General features: G+C 37.7%; 2 protein-coding genes across 3 annotated transcripts; one reads left to right on the top strand and one right to left on the bottom strand.

The window, feature by feature from the left end:
* Positions 1-2,396: 2,396 nt before the first annotated feature.
* Positions 2,397-20,944, bottom strand: LOC583874 (importin subunit alpha-1). Of its 2 annotated transcripts, XM_030994745.1 has the most exons (14): positions 20,867-20,944; positions 10,050-10,260; positions 8,987-9,115; positions 8,751-8,839; positions 8,351-8,446; positions 7,883-8,055; positions 7,443-7,525; positions 6,916-7,110; positions 6,538-6,606; positions 5,819-5,875; positions 5,266-5,442; positions 4,593-4,775; positions 4,035-4,184; positions 2,397-3,699 (listed from the first exon to the last, which is right to left on the bottom strand). In XM_030994745.1, the coding sequence occupies exons 2-14, from the start codon at positions 10,107-10,109 to the stop codon at positions 3,598-3,600; spliced, it is 1,563 nt and encodes a 520-aa protein (XP_030850605.1). In that variant the 5' UTR covers positions 10,110-10,260; positions 20,867-20,944; the 3' UTR covers positions 2,397-3,597. The 2 variants fall into 2 exon arrangements, with proteins under 2 accessions (XP_030850605.1, XP_030850606.1); XM_030994746.1 differs by lacking the exon at positions 8,751-8,839 and having other exon boundaries at positions 20,867-20,943.
* Positions 14,178-15,692, top strand: LOC115928166 (uncharacterized protein K02A2.6-like). The gene has a single exon (XM_030995035.1). The coding sequence runs from the start codon at positions 14,178-14,180 to the stop codon at positions 15,690-15,692; it is 1,515 nt and encodes a 504-aa protein (XP_030850895.1).
* Positions 20,945-21,030: the final 86 nt, after the last annotated feature.

Below are 21,030 nucleotides of genomic sequence, written 5' to 3' on the forward strand. Positions count from 1 at the left end.
GGCGACTTTGTCTTGTTTTTTTTCCCTCCACTTTTTCCATCTCTGTACCTGCCTTAAAGGTAAAGACCAGTTTTGGAAACGCCCCCCTCTCAAAAATGAAATGGAGGCTCTTATTACCAATCATGTGAAAGAATGTTTTGACCAATACATGATCATACAAATTTTGCCGAGAAACCGCCTACTAATTGATATATTTGGTAAATTATTATATCTATTTGGACCTGATAGAAATAACGCACGTGTCGCGCACGTGTGCGTAGTCCCATATACATCTTTCTGTACAGTGCTTGTAACTTTACCAAGACTGGGCCAAATTTCTTATCATTTTGATGATTCCAGAACCCTGCAGTACACACCAATACCACCCCTTTTCTGATCGATTCCACGTTTCATTCACAATGCAATCACATGACCATAACTGGTCTTTATCTTTAATCAAGAACAAAAGTAAGAAATAAATTGTTATCTGCCCATGTATGTAATTTGTGGGTCAAACTAAAAGAGAAAGATAATGTGATAAAGAGGAAGAGTTATGAGAGAAAGGTAAAGCGAGTCATTTTGATGTTTTTATTCGATTTTTTCTTTTTTCTTCTTCAATTTCCTTGGAGAATGTGATTTGACAAAGCTAACCTGACAACTCTCAACTTTTTATTCCATGTCCCACTTGATCTTTTCTGTGTATGGGCAGACGGGTCATTTGTACATAAGTGTAAGAACCCATCGAGACGAATGCTGGATACATGTTCATTGAAATTATGCAATCATTTATTTTTTACATCCAACACATTCTTTGATATAAGACGCAAGTAAGAGAAAACAAAAGGTATTTACAACGTACCTCCATCATTTTGGCAGTGATTATTATAAAATGCACAAACTGGGACTTATCTGTTCATTACTTCTCTAGATATTTGGGTCATGTCCACATTTGCTCTATACACTTGTCATTTCTCTTTTCTGCAACTATAACTTATCCTCCCATCACATCTTACTTCTCTTGATCACACTTTGTTTCTCATCCTCTTTTCTCTAGTACAACCCTTGCCACCAGCAGCATTGACACCTGGGGCGGTATTCTGAACCCTGTGTTATCTCTAATATTGTTGTATTTTTGAAGATAAGATAAAGTTGGTATTCTGAACATTGTTGTAACTTTTGTGTTATCTTTTGTTGTATCTTTTCTCTCATCTTATTGGCCGCGCCTGCGCTCATACTTTGGTGCGCTTGTGTTTCTTTACAATTTTGATATATTTGGATGCCCCTGTAGATGAATTATAAGCACTAGAAAAATTAGCCCCCAAAAACACTGCTGCTATCAAGAAAAATTGAATATAAAAATTTACCGGTGCTCCCGGTAAATTTGTGATTAATTTCAAATAGCGCCTATGGCCATACAATAGTAGCTGCGACCATGAAAATCTCAGAATATGTAGTTGTGATATATAATTTCCAAATGGGAATAGCTAATCGGTCGATTTTAGTCAACAAACATTGTGTTATAGCTTAATTAATATCTTCAACCGCGACAACGATCACTGAATATTGTAGGATCGCATATCGCTTCCAATAATGTGCATTTGAACCAAATTCATGACCCCATACCAAAACTTCGTATTACCTATAATAAAATGGCATTCAATCCTCATTTGCATATGCGAACGGGAGATAATATGTCGAGATGATTGGTATTCTGAAAGTTGTTGCATCTTTTATCTTATCTTGCATGGTATTTACAACAATATTTACAACAGGTAGGGGGTTGTTGTATCCTTCGTGGTGATATAATGGCGGCAATATTTTTTGCCCAGAACCAACTTTGTGCCAATAGACGAGTTAGAAGAAGATTGTGTGTTGACCGGAAACATCACAGATGAGAACTTTCTAATATATTACATGCTAGGATACGATGATTTTAATGCTCTCATCTTAACCAATAATAGTGAAAGCGTGATTTGTCTTCATGATCCATGACGTGCGTAATAAGTGCTCAAATAACTAATTACGCCCAAGATTAGTATGCGCTAGTCGCATCTTCAGATATGGCATAAAGTATTCCTATTGGTTGACCTACTTATGATGCTTATATAAAATAGATTTTGATTGGTAGGGTCCATAAAAATGGGCGTGTCATCAATGGTCAAAGATGAGATAGAGGCGGTCCTTCAAGAGATAACACAGGGATAAAACAATGTTCAAAATACCAACTTACAACAATATTAGCGCTGTGTTATCTCTGGAAGATACAACAAAAGATAACACAAAACTTACAACAATGTTCAGAATACCGCCCCTGTCCCCCACCATGTATTCTTTTACTTACCCAGCCTGAACTGCCAGTATTAATCTGTCATTAAAAAGTCATCAAAACCCTGACAAAACATAAATACAACACAACATTTATTTGAGAAATCAGGATGTGTTTTATTGCTCTTGCTATTCTGCAAGGTGAACGAGTTTCGTTTGTAAGTTCTGATTTTCAGAATTCATAAATATTGCTCTTTTGTACAAAATAATGTTTTGTATTTGTATATACAAGTGTACAAAAACCTGTGAAGAGAAAATTGGTTAGTCAATCACATTGTTATAGAAAAGCATATACTTTATAAATGAATGAATTTCAGTTTTTATCCTGTAAGAAAAAAAATGGGAATGTCAATAATATATGAGCTTTTGTAACAGTGATCATTTTGTTGAAAATAAATGCAATATAAAAGATAACAAAGAATTTTTAACAAGATTTTGATACAAATGAAAAAGAAGGCACCATTTGAATAACATTAACATACCAAGATACTTATCACATGGACTGTGCATTCCTTAAAGTGCTACTGTCTTAGGAACCTTTTATTTCCGATGTGACACAAAAAGAATAACCTAGAGCTATCCAAAACAGCACATCTACTTTGCATAAACTTCTTTGATTCTTTTGTCAGTTCAATTTTTGTCTACTGGTTGATCAACATTAAAAGTATCACATTCGATTGTCATGCTAAAATGCATTTTACAAGAAGGCAGGATTCAAATTGACTATCAGTCTTACAAATTCAACTTGTATTTACAACAGTCAACAAAGAAGGAAACACTCTTCCTTTTTCTGTATGCATTTTAAACTCTTTCTAATGCTTTCAGAACATATTATATATGCTTTTCATATTTTGCACCACTTGTCTGCACATGAGATAAATTACAATTTACACCCATTGTCCATGAGAGTGAACACTGCTGTTAAGCTATTAACAATTTAGAAGTTGCTACACATAAGCAATATCCTTGCAGGCAGAAAAGACCAACTCTCATTCCCATTACAAGACAATGTTACACTTCTGCATACATTTATGTATCAGAGATAATCTTTCATATATTTACAATTCACGATGCCACATACAAAGCCTTGAGGATGTCTACTGAACTACAAGGGAACAAAAGACAGAGAATGGGCTCAGAAGTTTGGCTGCATTATTTTACCCCACATATACAGTACATACATAGACACATACATCCACAAAATGTTATATATCTCTACACAAGACGGAAGCGTTTTCATCACTGTGTTACACACACAATTCATTTACAGGAAAGAATACAGACGTCTTTGGTTTAAAAGGCAAAACCTCCCTGTGGGGCAGCACACTGCTGACCTGAGAATTCATAGGTTCCACTTTCGTTTGTTGATGGGGCAACTTTCACGTCTTCCTCTTCCTGTGTAAAAAGCAAAAATACAAATGGATGAAGTCCATGAAATCTATTGTATCTAGACAGATTCAAAAACACAATCATATATTTTTTTCTGCGATATTTTGCATTACTTGCTCTAAATAATTGTTGTTTGTTTGAACAATTGATTTCAAAATGGGCAATGCTGTGAAAGAATCTGTTATGTTGTCTTGCTATTTTCAGATGTTTGTGAGGAATGTGCACGTCAAAAACAGTTAAATTCACCATTTGTTTTTGTTGCGGAAGTAGAGGGGGAGCTGTCAACAATCTGGAAATGTGTACATGTACTACAAAAATATTATGAGACGAGAGTTACATACCTGTGGTGAATAGTACTTCTCGATGATCTCTAGTGACATCTCATAGACATTCTCATTCTCATGCTGCTGAAGGGCTTCAATCTTGTCTAGACCACCAGCTTCCTCAATCATAAGGCATACAGTCTCAAGCTGTTCAAGCTTCTCAGCAGCCTAAATACGGTAAACAAGAGGATCAAGAGTAACTCCAAATTAGTCTTTCAACTGTTCTGAAGAGCTGTGAAACATGGATCTATTCTATCTATGGTACCACATAGCATCAGATCGGTTACCAGAATTGTTGGCATTAATATATAGAAATGGCAGATAAGCTAAGGAAGCCAGTCCCCAGCCAGGTTTCATTCCACAAACCACAAGGAATAGTCTCTTTTTTTTGGGGGGGGGGGGGGGGGGGCTAATGTCATGGACAGAGTCAGCTGCAGTACAGTTATATTATCAGAATGGTAGCTTTTTATTATCATACATCACCATACAATCTCTCAGAGAAATACATTGTTTCACAATCATTGTACGTGAAAATGCCAGTGGTTATACAGGACTAGTGAACAAATGACTACTTACGGAGAGGATATTCTTGAAGGCATCGAGAATGACCTGGATGATCTTAGCCTCCTTGACATTGAGAAGATCACATAGAGGCTTGAGGCAACCAGACTGGACTATCTGGACAATCTGTTCTACTGATCCACCAGAGGTCAGGTTGGTCACTGCCCAGCACGCTTCCTTCTGGCTCTTGTAATCACCCTGCAGAAGAAAGAAAAGAGATTCAAACAATGGAATGTTATCGGTCGATTGATAAGAAAAAAAACATAACAATAACTGCTTTACTGTTAATCTACAAGTTCTATAAAGACATTCCAACCACAATCTTGGACCCAACACTAAAAGTATAAGCCCAGCACAACAAATGCTCTGGCCCTACATCTTTGATGAAATAAAGCCTGCAGCAAAAGTCACAGAAGAAAATGTTGGGATTACTTATCTACTCCCGGTATCTTATGGCTTTGAATGTGTTTTTTTTAATAATAATCCATAAAGAATTTTGTTTAGAATGGTAATACAAAATGGGACTACATACTCTTCTCTTGCACCTACAAGTATCTTATTTTTAATTTCATGTGCTTCCTTTAAAATATAAATTTTTCTGAAAATACATTACAAAAGGGTCTATCCTAACTACTCTCATTTTTGAGAGACATCTTGGAAGTTGTTTGTGAATTGAAGTGAGCTTTACCTTTTCTAGGACGCCGACGAGTGGGGGAAGAAGTCCAGCTGAGACGACAGATTGGATCTGCTGTACATTGCCTGCTGTGATGTTACTGATGGTCCAGCAAGCTTCTTTCTGGATGTTCTGCTTGGGATGTTGCAGGAGGGCGACAAACAAGGGCAAGCTCTGACTGTCAATTACACTCTGAAATAAAACAAAATCAATCACAATAGTATGAATATCAGGGAATAGAAATAGAATGCCACATACAATTACCTTTTTGCTTGCATAAAACAGACCAAAGAACACTTGCAGACTTTTGATACAATTAGGGATAATAATATTACAAGGCTATGAACTGGTCACAGTAGCAAACTTAAAATGAAGAGAAAACGGAGCATACATAGTTGTTATTGTGTGCAATGATTCCTGTTCTGGCAAATAACTGCTTCTTCTTGTTCATAACATTTACCCACAAATCTATGCTGCCACATTTCTTAGAGGCAGTTTACTGTGTCATATATGTACCTGAACATGGCTTTATGAAACTTGACTATGGTATTATTGGCATCTAGCTTACCTGTGTCTGTTCATCGGTTCCTGTAACAATGTTTCCTATTGACCTGAGGGCAGGAGTCTATACAGGTAGAAACAGTAAAAAGTGGTTTATAAAAACAGGTACAAATCTCTCCTAACCTGGTCATTAGAAAATGTTTTAAAAATAATATATGCAATCATCTCTTTGCAATTACACAAACTCAACAAATGAGTACACTCTGTAACCCTCTGGTTTCAAAGTGGGAAGAAAGTTCTCTCTTCAGATCAAAAGGAAACAAATTTGTGAGTGCAGAAATTTGGCAACCTAAATATACATCAAGTTGTTATGATTGAAAAAAAAAAAAAAATGAAAACTGCTTACTATTCCAGACCTGCCAACCTCTGGAGTTCAAAAACTGTATTCTTTAATCCCAAAGTTGTATTTTACTGACAAATTGTATTAACAATAAAAACATGGATCAATGCCTTTTACAGTTCCTACATGCAGGAAGAATTTTTTTAATGGATCATTGGTTGAATATGCACGATTTCATCATGACTTAAGTGTTCTATCAACCAATGAACATCTCCAAATTGCTGGTGTGAGATGCTTGCAGGATACTTTACAGGACAGAATGGACAGGGGAAAGAAAAAAAAATTGTACGAAAATATGATCAAATTGTACTGGTTGGCATGCAGCCCTGCTATTCATTCTGGTAATAGATAACTGAAAAACACCAACTGTACTAACGAGTACTCACAATTACTGAAATTTCTTGGCTCCTTAGAAGTTCAACAACTCTGGTCACAACACCAGCCTTGATGACAAGCTGTAAGAAAAAGAATTAACAATATTCAAATTAGTCCCATTCAAGTAGCTTCACAATATAGATTATTTGGTTTTATGGGCTGTAATGTGGTCACCAAAGAAAAGTATATGGGAAATTTGAGAACTATTTCTAACAGCAAAGAAAATATGCAACATCTTATGGATTGGAATTTATTAACAAATTTGAACAAACTATGCAAATATTACTGGTTTAAAAATGCTAGAACAAAATAAATGTTAACTAACCCATGAGGAGGTACTTGACTTTCTTATAAAGGTGAAATGAAGATAAGATTAGTAAGATACTTACTTCAATTCTATCATTGCTGCCATCTGTAAGGTATGAGAGAGCCCAGCAGGCATCTGCTACAATTTCTTTGTCACAATGATGGATGAGAGACTGAAGAACAGGGAGCACACCAGACACAACCTCGTCGCACGGAGGGGGGCTCTTGTTACGGCAAAGGTTGGACAGTGTCCAGGTAACGTTACGCAGGAAAGGAACCTAGGTAAATCAGGCAATGACCAAAGGCCACGGTTTAGTCAAGTTTCATGAACTTTACATCATAAATATAATGTATATAACCAAGATCAGTGAAGTTTCTTGGCAAACACATTTCAAAAGAACTCCAGGAGAAAGGAACTTTGCAGCAAGCAAATTACCGTTATGATGAACACGATACTAAAAATATTTACTTGGGGTACGTGCAGATCTCGCCTAATTACATATTTAAGAAAGTGTTTGGGAAAGCATCATAGTTGCTGATTTTTTTTTCTCAAGCAACTTTTTTATACAAGTGGAAGAAATTGTGGAAACAAAATATAAATCAAGCTTACTGGGGTTGTTGGTTGGTAGAGTTCCAATAGTGGCTGGAGGATGCCATGACGTGTCACTACATCCCTCATTTCAGGACCATCACCTGGCATAGAATAAGAGAAAGAAATGCTGGTTAGCAAATGTGTTCAGACATTGTCAAACTTATCTACAACAAAAGTGTCAAATTTGTGCAAATTTGTTTTCTCACTGTTATCTTCGGTAAAGTTCAGATGAAAAATATCATGATCAGCTGAAACGTAATAATAAATATAATACGATTGGACATTTTTTAGAGCATACTATCCATTACGCAAGGTGCTCCAATATCACTCTGGCTCTAGACAGGCCACCAATTTCATAGCTTCTTTTACTTCTCCACATGACTGAGGTTAAAATAACAAATTTGTTGGCTGTCGGTCATTTGTGGTGATTTTACTGGCCAAAAAAATTCTAAACTTACCAGCAATGTTACCCAGGGCCCAGACAGCCTGCTCACACACATTCTGATGGGATGATGATAGGAGCTTAATGAAAGCTGGAATAGCACCTTCACTGACCACCGCCTTGGTTTGCTCTGGTGTTCCTGAGGCAATGTTTGTCAAGGCCCACGCAGCTTCAAATTGCATTGTTGGGCTAGAGTTAACAGAGACAACAAAATAAGTCTGTTATTATGAAGTTTCCAAAGAAAGAGCAAACACATACATACAGGAGAAAATATAACATTTAAGACAAGAAACAAAAGATTTTGCCTACATTTTGATAAGAGCTTTACAATTGATATTTGAAAATGCCATTTTGTTATATAGATACATTGTGTCATACGGTCTACTTTACACAATACAACTCTGAGGCACAAGCTGAAGCATTGAGTCATTGCAACACATTCTGTAGAAGACATGTATGACAGGTGATTGATAACATTACTTACTTATCACTGTGGCCAAGGAATGCGACAAATTTTGGTACAAGTCCTGCTCTAATGATGGGGTTGATTGGAGGCTGACGTTCACGAGAGAGCATTCGCCTGTTCAGATAAACACAAACCAAATATACAACAGTATAAAAACAACTACTACTTTGGAAAATAGATAATACAAGAAATGTTGATCCATTCATGATTCTTGGGTTTTTTGTCAAGAGGGTTTATTGTGGTTCACACTGTAGCAAAATATAAAGGACACTGCTGGAGTACTGGTAGAACAGGATGACATAATCATAGCAATGTAAGATCAGTTCTGGGCCAGAATAAAGAGTACAGTTATAGAGAGAGCACCTCACCAGTGTACATCTCATTTATACAGTATGATTTTATCAAAGACAGTATTTACCTTGCTGTTTGTACTGCATTAAACTGAGTTGATGAGTCGCTGGAAGAGATGGCTTTGCAAATATCTGGAATACTCATCTGGACAGTGGGCTGAAAGTAATTTGAGATACAAATTAATGAATGTTTGCTATTTATTATTTACATTCCATTGTTATGAGAAAGACACTAGACAAAACAAAAACTCTGGAAACCTGTTTCATAATGAAAAAAAAAATATATGAATCTTTTCAAAAGTACCTGTTTCTTTTCTTGTAAAGGACTAACAGGCTCCTCATCTGTGTTAACATTCCTTCTCTTGAGCATTTGATCATCTTTCTTGGCCTTGCGGAGCTCCACAGACACCTCGTTACGCCTTCGACGAAGTTCCTATAAATCAAGATATACGGTATACCATTATTAAAAATACCTACGCTACATGTAAGTGCTAACAATGAGATTAAGTTCAACCATAACATTGAATGTAGTGGAGTCCAAAAATCCATAGGTCATAAAACACACTTCCTAAGAATAAGAAAGACTGAAAGTAGGCAATAAAGTACATTTTACTAAAAAATTGCAAGCTCTCTTGTACAAAATCTGATAATTACATTACAATAAAATTTACATTTCAAACTTTTTTCGTTGTATACATAAATTTGTATCTTTATCTAAAAGCATCTAAAAATCATTTGTGAACCCTAAATTCCTTACAACCTACATGTACAGTATATATATATATATATATATAGAAGAGTTAAATCTTAAAGGTAATACAAAGTTTTGGTATGGGGTCATGAATTGGTTCAAATGAACATATTGGAAGCATATGCGATCCTACAATATTCAGTGATCGTTGTCGCGGTTGAACTCGAATCTAGAGTTATGAAATTGTAAATAATAAACTCTTTATGTTGTATAGCTCCCTCTCAAGGTCAAGATATTAATTAAGCTATTAAACAATGTTTCTTGACCAGAATCGACCAATTAACTATTCCCGTTTGGAAATTATATATCACATCTACATATTCTGAGCAACAGTAAATTTTTATATTCCATTTTTCTCGAAAACAGAAGTGCTTTAGGGGCTACATTTTCTAGTGCTTATTATACATCGACAGGGGCATCCAAATATATCCAAATTGTAAAGAATCACTATCAACCCTATTTTCAAAATTTCCCAAAACGTTGTATTACCTTTAAGACTAGTTCCTGTATGAAACCTTGGTGTATTGATCCATAAACAATATTTTATAAATAAAAAAACAAAAAAAAAACCCACCCCCCTAAAAAAAAAAAAATGTGATCATGTATTTATACTTACAGAAGAGTCCTTGCTCTTGTTCTTGAAGGCCTGCATCCTGTTGTTTTCAATTCCAGGCATGGTGACTTGGTTGTAGTGAATGAGGATATGAAAGTAAACTTTAAATATTTCAAGGAAGTAGTCAAGCTCCAATTTCTACTCTTTGTTTGAAAAATATTGTTTGTAGTTATCTTTAATTGATTGAAGTGGTATTTCAGAAGCTGTAAACAATCTGAAAAGAAAACGAAGAAAGAAAAAAAAAACAGCCGTTAAAAATATTCTCACACAAATTTTTATCAAGCAGTGAATTAGCCCGACCGTTATTAATATCTTCTAATTCTGTCCATCCTAATTTCACTTCTACAACTCCAAAAGGGCCATTCCATGGTAACTCGCGTTACACTTAATGGGTACATTGACACGATAATGTGCCTATATCTTTAGAACTGCTAGGATCTACAAGATACTTTTTTCAAACATGGACAGGGTAGATATAGAACAACTGAATGAAACAAAAAAGAAAATTGAAGAACAAACATTTTTAGATTCTTGGATTATTGAATTTCGGTAACTCGCGTTACAAAAAAAGGACATGGTCAATTCTACGAGACCCTCTTTTCTCCTCATACTAGACAATCTTGACAAAATCTTTCCTATTTTAATTTGATAGTAGGTTGTGACTTACTAGTATAAGATCACAATATTAAAGATAAGAAACAATGGACTAGTAAACTGCAGGAAGCAAATATGTCGGTAACTCACGTTACGGTAACTCGCGTTACATTTTGTCCGGAGGCCATTTTCACCCCTTTGTAATAGATTAAATATCACAGGACCCCTTAGAATATGGAAATATATTCATCTTTTTCCATTTAGCGAAATTTTCAGGAAAAAAAATTACAAGAATCCTGTGTAATCTGCAATAAATTGTTTTTTTTTCAGCTACAGTCCCACATGTACGTTTTTGATGATAGTTTGAGATCTTAGGAAATCAACAAAAATGAAAAAAAAATTGTACTGAATTTGAAAGGCCCTAATGTTTTATGAACATCCATGGCATAAGGTTAGTGATAAATCAAAGAATTAACATAAGAGGTACATTTCTTTTTTTGATGTCATGTCCTTCTTCTCATGGAATGGCCCAAAACATGTTTTTTGACATGGTAACAAAATGAGGCACCCTATCACTATCACCTGCCAAACCTTCCTCTATTTGATCATCTTTCATTCTGTTTTAATGTACATTTTATCACTATCTAAGCTTTTTTGTTATTACATTTAATCTGCTGAAGCCTGGCTTGAGCACCATGTGGGTGGACAATTACAAATGTGTGCATTATTATATTTAATATCAATCTCATCCGAACTTTCTCGTCCAAACTTTCTATTTTTCTTGTGTGCCTCGGAATAGCATTGTCTAGATAGACGGCGCTATGCAAAAGCCTATTATTATTATTATTAATATCACTATAATACATGTAGAGTTAAGATTAACTCTGCATTACTCAAAGCCACATGTGGGAATATCTAATAACGTCTTTATACAAGACTATATATTTGCAACGTTGAAACGACGACACGAAGTGAAAGTAAAACATAACCAAATCGTACTACCCTTTTGTGTCCATTCTCCTTTTGTCGTCTGAATAATACTACATGGTGGCAGCGGTATAAGTGAAGAACCATGGAAAGTTCTCGCCTACCATTGCCAGAAAGCTTTGATAAAGTTGCAGGCTTAAATCAAGCAGAACAATGGCCAAAATGGTCACGGCGGTTCGAGAGATATCGCGTCGCATCGGGCCTCGCATCCAAGCCAGACAGTGAGCAGGTTAGTACGCTACTCTATGCTATGGGTGAATGTGCCGATGATATTATCGTGTCTCTCAATGTGAAAGAGGAGACAGCAAAGTATGATGACGTGATCGCAACATTGAAGAAGTATTTCAATGTACGGAAAAACATTATTGTTGAAAGGGCAAAATTCAACAAACGAACACAACGCCCGGGAGAAAGTGTGGACACATTTATCAATGATTTGTACAGGCTAGCAGAGGACTGTGACTACGATAGACTTAAGGAGGGCTTGATAAGAGACAGAATTGTAGTTGGGGTGCTTGATGACTCCCTATCTGATCAACTACAGTCTAGAGAAGACCTAACTCTCTCAAAAGCAGTTCAATTGAGTAGACAGTCAGAAGCCCGGAAACAAAACAAGTCTGTTGTGAGGGGAGGTGCAGAGAGTGAGAGCCCTAACTCGGCCGTAAACTACGTAAGGCCTAAGAGCAAGGGAACGTACTCGAAGAAAACATCTCAAACTCCGCAGGGTAACTGTAAGTGGTGTGGAAGGCAGAATCATGCACGTGCCAGCTGTCCCGCAAAAGATGCAAAGTGCCATCAATGTGGAAAGATGGGCCACTTCCAGTCTGTGTGTCAAGCCAAACAACCAGAACAGGGAAAACCAGAACAGGGAAAACAAGAGGCAGCAAAGCTAAAATGGAAAGCTCGAGTCAGCGAAGTAGATGATTTCGATGACATTGATGTCCCCTTCCTTGGTGAAGTCAGCGAGAACGATCAGACGTACTGGAGTTCATCGATCCTCGTAGATGGGAATGAAACACACTTCAAGTTAGATACAGGAGCAGCCGTTACTGTGTTGTCTGATTCCACTCCATGGCTGAATAAACACATCATGAGACCAACAACCAAGAGGTTACGTGGTCCAGGAAGTACAGTCCTGACTGTAATAGGACAAATGACATCAACTCTCAGGCATAGAGATAAACAGATCAAGGAGACTCTCTATGTGGTCAAAGATCAGGAGTCTTCATTGCTGAGTAGGAAAGCGTGTAGAACCTTGAATCTAGTCCGCAGAGTGGAGGAAGTCGATTCTTGTGATGATGAAACTGCAAACTTCAAGGCTGAGTTCCCTCAACTTTTCACTGGTTTGGGGAAACTGAAGACAGCATACCACATCACGTTAACTTCAGATGCCAAGCCGATGTGCCTGTATACAGCCAGGAAAGTTCCTCATCCGCTTCTACCGAAGGTGAAGAAAGAACTAGAGTCCATGTTGGAGCAAAATGTGATCTCAAAAGTGACTGAGCCGACAAAGTGGTGTTCGGGGATGGTTCCAGTGTTGAAGCCCAGTGGTTCGGTGAGAATTTGTGTAGACCTTACATCTCTCAACAAGGCAGTTGAACGAGAGATTCATCCGATGTCTTCAGTTGATGAAAGTCTAGCAAAACTGGGAAAGAGCACAATCTTCACAAAACTGGACGCCAACAGCGGGTTTTGGCAAATTCCATTGGAGGATGAGTCAAAGCTACTGACAACCTTTGTCACTCCATTTGGGAGATTTTGCTTCAACCGATTGCCGTTCGGGATAACGTCAGCGCCAGAAGTCTTCCAGAGAGCGATGTCCACTATCCTCGAAGGACTTGACGGCGTGATTTGTCACATGGATGATGTGCTAGTCCATGGTGCAACACAAACAGAACATGACATCAGAGTACGAGCTGTTCTACAACGTCTGCAGGAAGCAGGTATCACACTAAATCAGGGAAAGTGTGAATTCTCCAAACAGAGTGTGAAGTTCTTAGGGCACTTCATCGACGACACTGGTGTCAAGGTCGATCCGAGCAAAACAAGAGCTATTCGAGATTTTCTAGTTCCTCGAAGCGTGAAAGAGCTACAGAGGTTCATGGGAATGGTGAACCAGGTGGGAAAGTTTCTCCCAGGATTAGCTGAGATCAACGAGCCCCTTCGTCAACTCCTGAAGAAAGACAATGTGTGGTGTTGGGGAGAAGCGCAGCAGAGATCTTTCACACAGATCAAAGAGATGATGGTCTCGACAGCAGTCTTAGCTCATTATGATCCAGAACTGCCAACAGTCATTGCAGCAGATGCATCCGGGACTGGAATGGGTGCAATCCTGTATCAAGTGCAGACTGATGGAAATCGTAGACCAGTGTGCTATGCATCTCGATCGCTTACCGAGACTGAGCAGAGGTATGCAGTGATTGAAAAAGAGGCACTGGCAGCTACTTGGGCGTGCGAGAGGTTCTCCGAGTATGTACTTGGTCTTCATTTCGAGGTGGAAACTGACCACAAGCCATGGTCACACTTCTAAACTCGAAAGAACTTGTGAAAATGCCTCCACGACTCCAACGCTTCAGAATGAGAATGATGAGATTTGATGCAGAGACATTGTATATTCCAGGAAAACAGCAGACATCCGCTGACGCCTTGTCACGAGCGCCAGTAGAGAGGCCAGGAATGGATGATGTCAACTTCGTAGATGAGGTTGAATCATATGCATCAACATCAGCCATCAACCTCCCAGTGACAATGCAGAGATTTGAGGAAATCAGAAATGCACAAAAAGCAGATGAAGTATGTGCAAAAATCAGAGACTACTGTGTTCAAGGATGGCCAGACTACATGCCACATAACCCGATCCTCAAACACTACTATGAGCAGAGAGGACACCTGAGTGTGGTAGAGGACTTGCTTATCTACGACGAGAGAATAGTCATTCCGAGAGCTCTGCGACTTGATATCCTTGAGAGGCTACATCAAGGACATCTGGGAATCACCAAATGCAGAGCCAGAGCCAGAGATTCAGTGTGGTGGCCAGGTCTATCAAAATCATTGGAGGAAATGATTTCAAGCTGCTTGACCTGTGCTATCCATCGCCAAGAGGTCCGCGAGCCTTTGATGAGCTCATCCTTTCCTTCAAGGCCATGGGAGCGTCTTGGAATGGACCTGTTTGAACTCAAAGGGAAATCATTCCTGATAGTAGTTGACTACTACTCGAGGTGGATTGAGGTCAAACAACTCCAAGGTCAGTCAACAATGGCAGTGATTTCTTCGCTGAAGGAGATCTTTGCAGTCCATGGGATTCCAGACCTTGTGGTTTCAGACAATGGTCCACAGTTCGCCAACGAGAACTTCAGAAAGCTTGCTGAAGAGTATGGATTCGTCCATACAACCAGCTCTCCAAGATACCCACAAGCTAATGGTGAGGCTGAAAGAGGAGTTCGCACTGTGAAAGCGTTGCTGAAGAAGAACGACGACATCCAGTTAGCCCTTCTCAGCTATCAAGCGTCACCACTCCAAAACGGGTTAGCTCCTTGTGAACTTCTCATGGGGAGGAGATTGCAGACTCAGGTTCCTATTTTGCCGCACATGCTGCTGCCACGGGTACAACAGCCGGACCTGACGACTGTGAGAGAGAAAGAGGAGAAGTACAGGTCAGATCAAATGATGACCTACAACAGACGTCATGACTCACGTGAGCTTCCAGAGCTACAACCAGGAGATTCCGTGTGGATCCGTGATCAGTCTCGCTACGGGAAAGTCACCCAGAAAGCGCAACAACCACGGTCCTACCATGTCCAGACAGAACATGGGACAGTACGTCTTAATCGCCGTGCACTGATTGCTGTCCAAGGTCAACCCACCAAGACCAGAGTGCCGGAGTCATCCATGAGCAACGATCCAGAGAGACCTGACGATTCTGATGAAAGCGACTCAATCGGTTCCCAACGTAACCAGCAGATCAACCGGAAGCAGCCTGAGGGAGCCTCTACACCAACAGCTGCGACAGAGACGCGAACGCAGTCTGGACGACTCGTGAAACCACCAAAGCGACTGTCCATGTAATGGGTTAAACTTAAATACCAAAATTGGGATTAACTTTGCAGGAACTGAAACTGAACAAGACTTTAAAGGTTTGGACAGTGTTTATTTGGGTTTAATAGTAAACTGGAATGGACTCGGGACTCGAAGAACACAATTAAGGAGAATATCCGTGAACTCTTAAACAAGATTATATTTCGGATTTTTATTGGATTTGAAACTATTTGGAAATCAATAAGAACTCTTGAACTGTTGATAATAAGCTTGGGGGGAGATGTGGGAATATCTAATAACGTCTTTATACAAGACTATATATTTGCAACGTTGAAACGACGACACGAAGTGAAAGTAAAACATAACCAAATCGTACTACCCTTTTGTGTCCATTCTCCTTTTGTCGTCTGAATAATACTACACCACACAAGTCAATTCAATTTTCTATTAAACAGACTATATAGTCTATAGTTCTACAAACATGTAAAATTTGCATTTTTGACCTCTACAGCTCTGAGTTATAGCAATTTATGTAACTTAATTCTGGCAATTCTATCTCTGAAATTATTTACCTCCAGTCTGGGTCTGAAATATGGTGGTGTAACAATAGTTCCCGCGTGACCTTAGTTTGCTATCTCAAAAAATTGGTAAGATTTCAAAAATTTGTTACCACCAAAGGACAGAGGAACGTTAAACTACCAAGATACATTTTCTATGGAATCAGGTGTGAAATGAAAATATTGACAAAATATTAAAAAAAGATTGACTAATTTTGCAGTCTTGTGCACCTGTTCCGAAAAAAAGGAACTTACTGACAAAGCTCTGGATATCTTTATTTTGAGGGCAAATCTACATGTAAGTGTATGTCTCAAAATTGTGATTAAAAAGTTGTACCAACTGATTGTAATTAAATTGGTATATTTTGCCTTGCAAAATATACAATTTTCTTATATTTTATGGAACGCTTTTTAACATAAATAAGCTGTAAACTCCCATGCGCAAAACAAGGTCTTGTTTTTGCAATGACTTTATTATCGGTTGCAGCCCATACTGATGATACTGATCAGACATCAAGGGCCGTTTCTCGAAACCGTCATAACTACAAGATCAACGACATCTCGCCACTGTCACGCAACTTGTCAGCTAAGTGTTTCACGAAGCCGTCTTTGCCAAGATGAGCGACAACTTCCACGACAATTAGCGAGTTGTCACTGCTCCGAACCTGTCATATCTTTTTAATTGCTGTAAAGCGCCATCACAAGTCAGTTTGTTGCCATTCCATGGGCCGCGAAATGGACGATTAGTGTCACCATCATTTTGAGAAAAATATAGACGAGTTCGGTACGTAATTCTCTGGGATGCGAAATGCAAATGTACAAAAGTGAGAATACAAATTATACAGAAACTTTAAAAAGCTGAATATAAACATTAAATCACAAATCATTAAACTATAACATATAAATAAGATAGATAAGAATGTTACACACCGTCTTCCGTAGTCGATCCATAGTCTTTTCTTAGGATACCGTCATACCTTTGGGGCCTATGTGCATTATTATTCCCTCTCTAATTACTTCTTCCAAATTATATTTTCAATATCAAATCAATTATATAACGAGTATTTATGAGACTCTAGAATAAAAACTGGCTGAGAAAAGACATTTTGCCTAAAATTCCTCGTCACAATAAACAAAAAAGTATGTATTGATAAACTATCACATTACGGTATCCTTCAACTAACTTTTGATTCGCTGTCAAAAAAAAAACACTCACCGGTTTTTCTTCAATTTAGGAATCTTTACAGAAATATGCAAATCGTTTGATGATGTAAATATGATAATGACACTAGTTATTATTTATTTTAGGAGAATTTATATATATATATATATATTTCTTTTTGAACAATTTTAGCCCCAAAACTTGTTTTGGGTTATTCTTGATAAATCAAATGGATCGTGACAAAGACTATGTTCTTGAGCTGCTAGTATCGCGATATATCGATATCATGTCTGTCATGGCTTTGTGAAACGGTTTATCCGCTTCATGACATCTCCGTAGGTCGCCGACAAAGATATGACTGTCATGGAGTTGGTTTCGAGAAACGGCCCCCAAATTTTGAGATCGCGATATCTGCGGACTTCTTTTTGCAATAAACTTTCTAGTTGTACCAATTGTAGTCAAAAGCTTTCCAGTCCATTTGGTAATAATTTGACTAAATAAATTTGTGTAGAATATGAGAAATCATGGATCGAATCACATTTCCTAATATTTTTAAGAATCTCTGCGAACTATGGTTAGCCCATCATACAGATCTAGACCTACTTACAAATCTGACATTTTTCACCTCTTGCTCAGCTCAGTGGCTCCAGCATTTTTTAAAACCTTTGATAGACTTCCATTTTTCGCCTTTCAACAATTTTAAAGATAAAGTTGAGTACTGGTAAAAAAAAGAAAATTATTTCTCACAGAATCAAACGAAACTTACACTGAATGTTCAAGATTACAAATAAATGACATGTGCCAAACAATTTTGGAAGAAAATGTATACTGGCTGAGTAATGAGCATAGAAAGACAAGGAATCAAGGTAGTACCAGCCCCGACACCATGCGTGTTGTCCCATACATAGCTTTCTGTGTATGTGCTTGTTACTTTACCAAGACTCGGTCAATGGATTATGATTTTGATGACTCCAGAACCTTGCAGTGCACACCAATACTTACATGCTACATGATCAACTGTTTCTGATCCTTTCCACACCTTTTCTTTCACAATGCAATCGCATTACCAGTACTAAAGTTTATCTTTAAGGTTTACCTTTGCATGGCACTTAATTTAGTCTTTGACTTTGCTAGCTTGGTTGGCTCTGTCTCTGCCCTCTGACATTTATAACTTGCACCTGGCCACCATGCCCACCACATCCCCTTTCCTTTATTTAAGTTTAGACCTAGACTCTAGTCTAGACAATATGATTGACAATTTAATTTCAAATTAAAACTAAAAATTAAAACTAAAAGTTAAAGTAAAACTTTCAAAGACATCTCATTCTCACTCTCAGTATGAAGGGGTGACCAAAGTTCGCGGACATTTTCGAACATATTACAAAATGTGATATTCGATCTATGATTTCTCATATTCTAAACAAATTTATTTATTTCAATAAGAGTCTAGTCTATTACCAAATGGACGGCAAAGTTTTTTACTACAAATTTGTTCAAATAGAAAATTCATTGTGAAGGATGTTGGAGATATCGCGATCTAAAAATTTGATGGCCGATCGTGCGTGCGCGCTGCATAAAAAAAAAGTCATAAAAACAATGAGACCTAAATACACGCACAGGGGTTTACAGTTGATTTATCAAAAAAAGCGATCCATCAAAAAACTTCTACTTTTTGTTCTAGATCTAGAGTCTAGACTCTAGTCTATCATAATTTGCAAGACAAGATATGATAGGGTCTACAATCAGTTGGTAGATCTAGGCCTACCACTTTTTACTTACAATTTTGAGGAAATCTGCTCTCGAATTGAAGATTTTCAGACCCTAGCCTTATCGGTAAGTTTATAATTTTTCAGAACGGACGCAAAAGATTGCAAAATTTGCCCATCTTTTGTCGATATTTTCACAATTTCGTACTCCATTCCAAAGAAAATTTCAATTCTGGGTAATTTTATGTTCCTCTTTCCATTGGTGATATCAGATTTTCGAAATCTTAGTCTTAGGGGTCTACTGATTTTTTGAGATAGGAACTTAGGTCACGCGCAAATTTTGGTCACATGTCCATATATAGAGAGGTCTAGGGGCGGTATTCTGAACAATGTTGTAAGTATTGTGTTATCTTTTGTTGTATCTTCCAGAGATAACACAGCGCTAATATTGTTGTAAGTTGGTATTCTGAACATTGTTTTATCCCTGTGTTATCTCTTGAAGGACCGCCTCTATCTTATCTTTGACCACTGTTGACACGCCCATTTTTATGGACCCTACCAATCAAAATCTATTTTATATAAGCATGATAAGTAGGTCAACCAATAGGAGTACTTTATGCTACATCTTCGCGCATATTAATCTTTGGCGTAATTAGTTATTTGAGCGCTTATTATATATGCGCGTCCTCATATGCGCTGAGCACGTGGCACATGGATCATAAAGACAAGTCACGCTTTCAAGAGACATCACAGAGATGAGAGCATTAAAATTGTCATATCCTAGCATGTAATTTCTTAGAAATTTCTGATCTTTGATGTCTCCAGTCAACACACAACCTTCTTCTAACTTGTTTATTGCCACTAAGTTGGTTCTGGGCAAGAAAGAATGCCGCTATTATATCACCACGAAAGATACAACAGCCCCCTACCTGTTGTAAGTATTGTTGTAAATAACATGCAAGATAAGATAAGATAAAAGATACAACAACTTTCAGAATACCAACTATCTCGACATATTATCTCTCGTGCGCATATGCAAATGAGGATTAGATCTAAACGCCACTTTATTAATAATACGCACAATTACAAGCGCACCAAATTATGAGCGCAGGCACGGCCAATGAGATGAGAGAAAAGATACAACAAAAGATAACACAAAAGTTACAACAATGTTCAGAATACCAACTTTATCTTATCTTCAAAGATACAACAATCTTAGAGATAACACAGGGTTCAGAATACCGCCCCTGATCTAGACTAAAAACTAGATCTCAGATTCTCACATTCTCAGCTGAGACTCGGTCAGAGTCAGAACGTAAAACAAAATTTGTTGATGTTGATTAGACAAAATAATCTAGAAATCTAGGGTCTAGACTTTAGTCTAGACTCTAGATTTAGATCATATTCTGGTCTAAGCGCTTTATAAGCACCGTTTTTTAAAATCATTATTATTCTGTCTGTCTTTATCACCCATGGCATCTACTCGATACTCCACACATTAAATTTTAAGTCACAAAGACACGCACAATCATGACAATGCACCCAATGCACAACCAAAAGTGAAGTTAACATGCCATGATGATGATGATGTCTACGTTCGTGTCAAGTCAAGTCAAAACACACCATCAAATAATCACATTTGCACAGGTAAAATTGAAAAAATACAATAGCGCGTTATTGACGAATATTATCTTATATCTCACATTCAATTAACTTCAGATAAAATGTCTTTACTAGCAGCAAAAATAGAGAAATAGTTAACAGAACGAAGAGTCTCACCTGCTCGTGCTGGTATCGTGCTCTAAAGTGAGGTTTCAATGATGCGCCTGGTTTAAAGAGCCGAAAATGATAGACGTTCATTGGCTGGTCTTCATAACAATATTCATGAGCTTAATTTGCATACAACAGTATAAAATATATTTATGTTTTTCAAACGCGTTTAA

Source organism: Strongylocentrotus purpuratus, unplaced genomic scaffold, assembly GCF_000002235.5.
Source record: "Strongylocentrotus purpuratus isolate Spur 01 unplaced genomic scaffold, Spur_5.0 spur5_scaffold_21, whole genome shotgun sequence".
Classification (NCBI taxonomy): domain Eukaryota; kingdom Metazoa; phylum Echinodermata; class Echinoidea; order Camarodonta; family Strongylocentrotidae; genus Strongylocentrotus; species Strongylocentrotus purpuratus.